The sequence below is a fragment of the Drosophila suzukii genome, chromosome 2L, assembly GCF_043229965.1.
Source record: "Drosophila suzukii chromosome 2L, CBGP_Dsuzu_IsoJpt1.0, whole genome shotgun sequence".
Taxonomy (NCBI): Eukaryota; Metazoa; Arthropoda; class Insecta; order Diptera; family Drosophilidae; genus Drosophila; species Drosophila suzukii.
The window spans coordinates 20310477-20319769 of NC_092080.1; the positions used below are offsets into that span (position 1 = coordinate 20310477).

The 9293-nt window shown below is 40.1% G+C and overlaps 3 protein-coding genes across 3 annotated transcripts; 1 reads left to right on the top strand and 2 right to left on the bottom strand.

Annotated features, from left to right (window-relative positions):
- Positions 1 to 1626: 1626 nt before the first annotated feature.
- On the top strand, positions 1627 to 2679 carry LOC108006999 (NIF3-like protein 1). Its single transcript, XM_065864478.2, has one exon. The coding sequence runs from the start codon at positions 1722 to 1724 to the stop codon at positions 2592 to 2594; it is 873 nt and encodes a 290-aa protein (XP_065720550.2). The 5' UTR covers positions 1627 to 1721; the 3' UTR covers positions 2595 to 2679.
- LOC108012598 (uncharacterized) lies at positions 1678 to 4953 on the bottom strand. Its single transcript, XM_017078020.4, has 2 exons — positions 4809 to 4953; positions 1678 to 4716 (listed from the first exon to the last, which is right to left on the bottom strand). Exons 1-2 carry the CDS (start codon positions 4818 to 4820, stop codon positions 3166 to 3168), a joined length of 1563 nt encoding a protein of 520 aa, XP_016933509.2. The 5' UTR covers positions 4821 to 4953; the 3' UTR covers positions 1678 to 3165.
- Positions 4954 to 5562: 609 nt separating this feature from the next.
- On the bottom strand, positions 5563 to 6887 carry nmd (no mitochondrial derivative). The gene is made up of 2 exons (XM_017069696.4): positions 6609 to 6887; positions 5563 to 6542 (listed from the first exon to the last, which is right to left on the bottom strand). The coding sequence occupies exons 1-2, from the start codon at positions 6788 to 6790 to the stop codon at positions 5615 to 5617; spliced, it is 1110 nt and encodes a 369-aa protein (XP_016925185.1). The 5' UTR covers positions 6791 to 6887; the 3' UTR covers positions 5563 to 5614.
- Between the last annotated feature and the right edge of the window lie 2406 nt (positions 6888 to 9293).

Here is a 9293-nt window from a genome sequence, read left to right on the forward strand (position 1 = left end):
CAAGGGTATTTACAACTTCGGACCACCGATGTTGTGTCTCTCCTTCCAATTTTTTGTCTAGTTTCCAAGCTCCTTTTTCCCAAAGTTGGACATCAAATAATGTAAGTTGATATTGCCTGCTTGATGTTGTGGTTTGCTTTTGTCCTTTTTGAGTTTCCGCAAATTGCTTTAGTTTCACCTCAGTTTCGCCTCCATTATGTAAATGCTTTATGTGGTTTACTGTTGCGTTTAATTAACGTTTAATTTGTTAATATTTAAATCATACGGCTAACACGGTTTTATACAATTTTTCTAGGCCAGTATGCGGTTCCAGCTAGGCGTCCTCGGAACCATCTCACCATCCTTGGACCAAAATATTTTCTTTGTAGATTTTTTCATAAATAGCCTTTCTTGAAATAAGAAAATATTTCTTAACTTTGGGCGATATCATTTTTATGGCGACTTTTCCTGTACTTAGAAAAATAATTTTTTGAGTGTATCCTTGAATCTTAAGCCATATCATGCCCTTAAAATCGTACTATATTACAGAAACCGAAGATTTCTATATCAACTTACCGATAGTTCCTACGACAGCTATTTAACATAGTCGTCCGATTCTTACAATAAAAAATTCAATAATTTGATTTTTAAAATAATTCTATATCCCAGAGTGTAAGAAAGTATGATCATACATATATTTTAATACCCGTTACTGGTAGAGTAAAAGGGTATACTAGATTCGTCGGAAAATATGTAACAGGCAGAAGGAAGCGTTTCCGACCCCATAAAGTATATATATTCTTGATCAGGATCACTAGCCGAGTCGATCTAGCCATGTCCGTCTGTCCGTCTGTCTGTCTGTCCGGATGAACGCTGAGATCTCGGAAACTATAGGAGCTAGGCTATTAAGATTTGGCGTGCAGATTCCTGAGCTTCTTACGCAGCGCAAGTTTGTTTCAGCAAAGTGCCACGCCCACTCTAACGCCCACAAGCCGCCCAAAACTGTGGCTCCTACAGTTTTGATGCTAGAATAAATATTTTAACTGAAATGTATTGTTCTTATCAATACCTATCGATTGATAAAAAAAAGTTTGCCACGCCCCCTTTAACGCCCACAAACCGCCCAAACCTGTGACGCCCACAATTTTCATGCTAGATTAAAAATTCTAACTGAAATGTATTGGTCTCGTCAATACCTATCGATTGATAGAAAGTTTGCCACGCCCACTCTAACGCCCATAACGCTTAAATCTGTCTACCGCCGGTAGGTGGCGCATCGCTTTGCTGCTTGCATAGCTGCATTTCTCTTTGGTCCCTTTAGCTGAGTAACGGGTATCTGATAGTCGAGGTACTCGACTATAGAGTTCTCCCTTGTTTCCTATTAATTTTCCGATTGGTCCTTTGACAGTTATGTAATATAGCCTTCCGAGAGTGGACTAGAATACGATCATTATTTACTTATTATAGATGCAAGATATTTATCGTCATGGATCTAAAGCTAAGAACTTAGCAAAACCATTTAGCTTTACAAAACGTAAATGTATTGTTTCTGCAAGTGGGTCGCCATTCAAAAAAGGGCATTGCAAACAACGCAATGGCGCCAGTTCGTAAACGTAACAGCTGTTACGTTAGCAACGACGTAACAGCAACAGAAATTAAGTTGGCAGCACAATACGATTATTTGCACAACTCTAAATGTTTTATATATTTTTAATATTTAATTAACAAGAGGACAAAAAGGCATGCTAAGAAGGATGAGCACTTATAGTGGTCAAAAACTGGCGACAGTGGTCAAGGAGCTGGAGAGCTTTGCGCCGATTTCGTGGGCTGAGAAGTGGGACAACGTAGGGCTCCTGATTGAACCGCACCGGGAGAAGCAAATCAAGAGAATTCTATTAACCAATGATTTAACCGAGCCCGTGATGAGCGAGGCACTGGCGAAGGACGTGCAGCTCATAATCAGCTATCATCCACCGATTTTCAAGCCGCTGACAAGGATTACGCAGTCGAACTGGAAGGAGCGCGTGGTGGCAGCCTGCTTGGCCAATGATATAGCTTTGTATTCGCCCCACACGGCGTGGGATAAAACGCTCGGCGGTGTAAACGATTGGCTATCGCAGGCAGTGAACAGGATCATCAGTATCCGCCCCCTGGAACCGGAGCTGGGAGCTCCACCGGGCACCGGATCTGGCAGATATATAGAAACCAATTTGGAGATCTCCCATCTGGTGGAATCCCTGCAGAAGCACATCGAAAGCAGCGTCCACATTGCCTTGGCTGTGAGCCACCAGCCAAAGACCATCATCCAATCTGTGGGCATTTGTGCCGGCTCCGGAGGATCCCTGCTCAAGGGCACTAAAGCGGATCTCATCATCACCGGCGAAATGTCACATCACGAACTGCTGGACTTCACCCACAATAACACCACCGTGCTGCTCTGCAATCACAGCAATTCGGAAAGGGGATTCCTTAAGGATTTCTCTCCTAAACTTGGCGAATCCCTGAAAGGAGCTTGTGAGATCTTGGTGTCTGAAACGGACAAGGATCCTTTGGTCACCGTGGCAAAGGATGTAAATGAGGAACAAAACATTTTTGTTGACTGCTACAAACAATAAACTAAAGCATTTAAATTGCGGGCAAGCAATGTTGATTTTTAAACATTAACATCTGATGGATAATAAAGCAACTGAATAATTTAAATTGTACAGCTTGAGGATCTTTACAAGACATTTTATTAGGTTTTAGGTTTATCAAGTTGATCAGCTTGGGAACCAAGTACATTTCATACCCGTTTATACTGTTTATCATAATCACCTTCGCCGATGCTTGATCACGAATGGTAATAACTTTTAACTACAAAACAGTGCGGTCGAATAAATGAGCCCACCATTTATAAATAAACCAAGTTGGGTTTGTGCAGTAGTTTCGTTTACCAATATGTTTATTATTTAAAATGAAAAAAGGTACTCGCATTTGCAAATGTTTTATACCAAATCTTAAACATTTCAGTAAAATATTTAATGCATTCTAAAATTGATTCTATTGTAGGGGAGGCTTGGTTCAGAGTTCAAACCTGCTTTGGGGTACATCAAATTCTCAAATCACTTAGTTCACTTAAGTTATTTATAATAATGTTGAGGAAAATGTATATTTATTTTTTGGCAGGTTCGGTTTGCTGATTTTGTTTTACTTTTGAGCTCCCTCAGCTGCCGTAGATGGAACTGGCAGTTCCATGTTTATAGCGTTTTGAAAGGGCATTGGCTGCAGCTGAACAAATTGGAATGGAAAGGAGAAAGGGAGTCCACGAAAAGCGTTAACCGATTCCTGCGGACTTAGGTCTACGTTTGAGCTATTAACAAACTCTGGAGCTGAGTTGGCGGTCTCCAAATCTTTTCCAGTTATATTGAAATGAGTTGGGGGGCCCACAAGCTTAAGAGAAACCGAATCACGTCCAGAAGAAGTTGCTTCAATATTACCTTTGGTTATGTATTCGTGCTTAAACTGCGGTTCAGTACTACTTTTAGTTATGTATTCGTGTTTAAACTGCGGTTCAATGCTACTTTTCGTTACATATTCGTGGTTATACTGCGGCTCAGGACTACTTTTTGTTACATATTCGTGATTATACTGCGGCGGAATTGAATTTTGATAATCTTCTAACCGCGGAGGATGGTCTAGTTCCCTTGATTTGTATATCCGATTATAGTAATTCGACGATGGTAGCGAAGAAGGCTCATGTTCTCTATGTTCTCTAGGTGGCGGATGATTCATTTCCCCACTGAATTTTAACTCTTCAGCATGGGGATAGTTTTCGAAAGGTGATGGCTCGAATTTATATGGCTCGCTTGATCGAATGTAAACGGGAACCTTCCTTTCAACCTCCACCTTGTAGGGGACTGGCACTTTATGGGGGACTTTGATTTCCACTGGATAGGGCACAGTCCGAAGAACGGGATACGGTTTTGGGACATGCACTATTTTCTCAACGATTTTTTCGACTACATAAGGTTTTGGAACTTGGACAGGTTTGGGGATGTGTATCACTTTCTCCACAATTTTTTCAATTGGCACGTGTATTATTTTCTCAACTGTAACATTTACAAGCTTGGGGACGTGCACGATCTTCTCCACAATTTTCTCAATGGGGACATGCACAACTTTTTCCACGGGATAGGGTTGAGGTACGGTTTTTATCATTTCCTTTATATGGTTATGATGATGGTGGTGATGATGATGCTTGATCTTGACTTTCATCCGCTTGTTATCCTTCTTACTTGAGTGTTCTTCCACGTGTTCACTTAGGATGGATTGCGTTCCTATTTGCTCAGATGCTTGGTACTGTCCATCATCCTCATCTATGTGTTCATGAATTTCTTCAAAAGTATGGTAATGCTTATTTTCCGAACTGTCATCCGTGTAATGGGGACTGACATTTTTCCTTAAAGCACTTGACGGCCTGTATTTGTTTTTATGTCTCGTTATTTTTTCGGATGGTTTTTGATAATTTCTCACACCGCGTTTTAATGTCACGTTTCGATCAGCCTCTCGGTTATAATGTTGTATCGCCAGTTTGTCCGGTCGTCTTCCGGTATTATGAATAGATTCTTTTCCAAAATCAGGATAGCTCCATTCGTTGCTTTCAACATTTCTGCTTTTATTCACAGCATAGGAGTCACTGTGCGCCGAACTTCCAAAAATGATTAATGGTATAAATAAATATCCAGGAAAGAAAGTTATCTAAAATTGAAAAATCGTATTTTATTAAATCAGTGGGTTTGAATTTATGATTACTAGAGGTTTTTGAAAAACAAATGTGGAGTGTAACTTACCATAGGATTCATTCTTATAAATGTATTTGGTATGGTCTCGCTTGGGTTTGTTGATGTGGTTTGTTCAACGCCTTTAACAGAAATGATTTTTTCGCCATTCCAAGAAACTATTTATATGAACATGAAACATAATTAAAAATGTATTAAATTTTATTTCTTGAACCGACTATTAAATGCCCTATATTTTTGTAAATTTTTAAGTAATTGTGTTGTTTTTAGTTTTTTCATTCGAGCTGTTTCATTTAAAGTCAAAAATCCATTTAGATAAAAGAAGTTTTTGTATGCTAATAATAAAATAATGCTAGGTTTGGCGATGGCAAACATCTTGAGAGGTTTAACTTGCATATATAAAGTGTATAGCACTGCAAAAGTTTACCTTTATTTTTTACGATTGAGAGCCCGCGGTCGCGTGACGCAGGTTTAATATGTATCTGTACGAGTGTACAAGAGCAATATTTTTATAAATGTTTGAAATTTCTCTAGGTGAATATTTCAAAGAAGCTCGTATATGTAGTAATTAAAGTGCATTGAGCTCCCAGTTACGGAAATGCTATGAATTGTGTAATTTCCTGCAGTATCTATTGCAGATTTCAAGTGTACATAGATTGCATTTTCCGGATGCCCATGTTTTGATAATAGAACAGGGTTAAGTTATAGGCGGAAAACCTTTTCGATACACCAACAACCTTTACCATAATGGTAAGCACATCTCCTTAGAGATCCTCTTGAAAGACAAATAAACAAGCTTATAAGATCTATTTAAGTTTTTTGATATATTGAAAAAATGAATTAAACAACAATGGAACTTAGTCTAACTCGATTCTATTCTCTAAAAATAGACTTCCCGTGTGCATCTTGGACTCCTTAATTTTTAAGTGTGAGCCTAGCAAATCATCCATATTGATGCTGACGTTATTTCGATCGAGAGCTGCACCCGATGGGTCACTAGACGTGATGAGCTGCCTCATCCTGTAAACTGATGCATTCCGGCACATTTCCCGAAGGTCAGAGCCGGAAAAGCCATTTGTAAGCTTGGCCAACCGATTCAGGTCGACATCTTGGTTTATTTCCTCCGACTGCAATATCAGTTTAAGGATGTCGTTTCGCTGAGTCTCGGTAGGAAGGCCAATGTGGAACTGAGCTGGCATCCGGCGGACAATGGCCTTGTCCAGGTCCTGAGGTCTGTTTGTGGCGCCCATTACAATCACCGTCGAGTTGGAGTTTGTGCTGAGACCATCCCACAGCATCATAAACTGGGTCTTCATCATGGCGGTGGCCTCGTGGTCGTTCAAGTTGCGGGATCGCAGGAAGGAATCAATTTCGTCAATGAATATAATGCATGGTTCGATTTTCGCAGCCAGTGAAAACACGGCTGATGTCAATTTCTGGGATTCCCCGTACCACTTGTCGGTCAGAATGGCGACGTCCAAGTTGATAAAGCGCATTCCCGCCTCCTTTGCCGTCGCCTTCGCTATCAGTGTTTTTCCGCAACCCGGAGGCCCGTGCAGAAGCACGCCTTTCGGCGCCTGCCAAAGCTTCGAGCGCTTGAAGAGATCTTTGTGCTGGACCGGCAGAACCACCGATTCCCGGAGCTCCTGAATGACACTATCTAGTCCGGCTATATCTGACCAACTGACTGTTATATCGGCCGGTACAACAAGATGTGACGCAATCATCAGCTCATAGTCGTTAAATTCCTGCGCATTCAGCTTGAACCCATCTTTCTCGGCCAGCCTGCAAGACAAGAAGTCAGGTTAGTGCCATAGGTAACGTTATTCTCTATTTAAAAGATATAGAAACCTCTTCAACTGCTCTTCAGCCAGGATTTTGGCTTTTTTCTTGTTTTTACTAGTCGGGTCCATCTGGTTCATCATCCATTTCACCGAATAAAACGTTATCAGCGAAGCTACCGAAAGACGTATCAGCACTTGGAACATTTGTCCTTTGCTGAGCTCGACTCCTCCAAAGCCGAAATTATCCATGTCCGAGCAGATATTCTATTCAATGCAGAAGTTTTGATTTGACAAATCAGATTTTTTTTATGCATGCACATGAAGTGTGGCTGTATGCTGGTAATGCAATAATCGTTATTGAAAAAAGGTATTAACAATGTATGGGGTGTTCAAAGTAGTGTGGCCGCTGAATTATTTTCTATTTCTTTCCCACTGTTCCTATTTCAAGTGTTCGCTTATATTTTAAAACAAGGAAGAACGCTATAGCATATACCCGCTAAATTTAAAGTAGATTAAGATACGCGACTGTTTCCGAGATTGCAGAGAGCCACCTAGCGGCGATCTCAACATATATTCTTGAACAGTGTAGATAGTTACTGACAACCAAAAGAAAATACCATTGACAAAATCTTTAAAACTGTGGGCGCCAGACAGGTTTTAGCGTCAATCGATATGTGTTGACAAAACCAATGCAATTCTGTTAAAATTGTTGTTCTAGCATCAAAACTGTGGGCGCCACATTTTTAGGCGGCTAGTGAGCGAGTGGGCGTGAAAAATGTGGGATAATCGATAGGTATTGACTAAACCAAAACACTTCAGTTAAAATTTTGATTCTATCACTAATACTGTAGTAGCTACAGTTTTGGGCGGTAATTGGGCGTTAGCGTGGCAGCGGCACTCTGCTGGAATAAGAATCTCTAGAATCTGATTGCTTAATCCCAACTTTGTAGCCCTTATAGCTTCCAAGATTTCTCCGTTCCTACGGACGGACAGACATGGCTAGTTCGACTCGGCTGGTGATCCTGATTAAGAATATTTATACTCATAGGTTCAGAAGCAAACATAACGCCAAAGTGTGTCTAGCGCCCAAAAGTGAAAACAAAATAAAAATAAAGTACATTTATAAATTATTTAAAGTTAAAAAATCTTCAAAGTAATTCAAGAAAATTTTGCCAGCGGTAGCACCGAACCCGGTCGAAAGGTTGATCGGACTTCAAATAGAAAATCAGCATTTTAATCTACTGTAGATAAATGTAGTTTTTCGTATAAACTAAAACAACAAAACAAGAAGAAACGCGAAAGCCGATGGCCTATTAGATACCCGTTACTCAGCTAAAGGGTGTGCGAGGGAGATGCAGACATGTATGCAGCAAATCGGCTGTATCCGAGATTGCACACTTTATTTGCTTATAACTTTTAAATTAATGGTGCGATTTGGACCAATTTTGGAATGTAGGTGGGTATTGATAATCAGATAATCCCATTTACACATTTTCAAAATATTAAACTTGATAGGCTTTAGCCTTATAAGCGTTTGTGGATGTTAGAGTGGAATAAACTTGCGCTCGCGATATTCTTAGGAATCTGAATGGCAAATATAAACTCTGTAGTTATACCCGTTACTCGTAGAGTAAAAGGGTATACTAGATTCGTCGGAAAGTATGTAACAGGCAGAAGGAAGCGTTTCCGACCCCACAAAGTATATACATATATTCTTGATCAGGATCACTAGCCGAGTCGATCTAGCCATGTCCGTCTGTCCGTCTGTCTGTCCGTCCGGATGAACGCTGAGATCTCGGAAACTATGGGAGCTAGGCTATTGAGATTTGGCGTGCAGATTCCTGAGCTTCTTACGCAGCGCTTCTACAGGCTAGAATACAAATTTTAACTGAAATGTATTGTTCTCATCAATACCTATCGATTGACCCAAAAAAAATGTTTGCCACGCCCACTTAAACGCCCACAAACCGCGAAAACCTGTGACGCCCACAATTTGCATGCTAGATAAAAAATTTTAACTGAAATGTATTGGTCTCGTCGATACCTATCGATTGATCCAAAAAAAATTTTCCACGCCCACTATAACGCCCATAACGCTTAAATCTGTATACCGCCGGTAGGTGGCGCATTTTAATCTCGCTTTGCTGCTTGCATATCTCCATATAGCTGAGTAACGGGTATCTGATAGTCGAGGTACTCGACTATAGCGTTCTTCCTTGTTTTTATATACTATGTTTATGCTAAGGGTTTCATGATTTCTTAAAAGCGTGAAATAAAATTTGATTCTGTTTATGCGACACAGCCGAACTCATGCTTTTTATCAATCTCAGCTGACAGAGATGCCGGACCGGTGGAAAAAGGTGTTAGCGATTATAACACCCAATATATTTTTTCGATTCGCATGAAATAATCTTGCTTATATTAAAGATAAAGTGTGTGCAAGCCAGAATAACATTTATTTACTGTCCAAATAAAAGATTATAACTAGTTTCCATTGGCACTGAATGAACAAAAAATTTGTTACATGTAAGGTGTATTTATGTATTTGTATCGATCTGGCAACTCCGATAATTATATAGAGTTACCGGAGTTTAATTGTGACCATTTCACTCTTTCAGGTTGAATTCATAGTCAACTTTCGTGTGTTGCCGAATTCACGAAATGGCGTTTATGCACACACGAATCGGCTGAAATCGCGAAATGAAAGCGTGAATTCTGCATCGCATAAACACAGTAATAGTTTCCGAGATCT

Excerpts from the sequence above, each read along its gene's own strand:
- LOC108006999 (XM_065864478.2), top strand. The coding sequence starts at position 1,722 with ATGCTAAGAAGGATGAGCACTTATAGTGGTCAAAAACTGGCGACAGTG.
- nmd (XM_017069696.4), bottom strand. The coding sequence starts at position 6,790 with ATGGATAATTTCGGCTTTGGAGGAGTCGAGCTCAGCAAAGGACAAATG. Across the intron at positions 6,543-6,608 it reads GCTGAAGAGCAGTTGAAGAG|GCTGGCCGAGAAAGATGGGT; the intron begins GTTTCTATATCT and ends CTTGTCTTGCAG.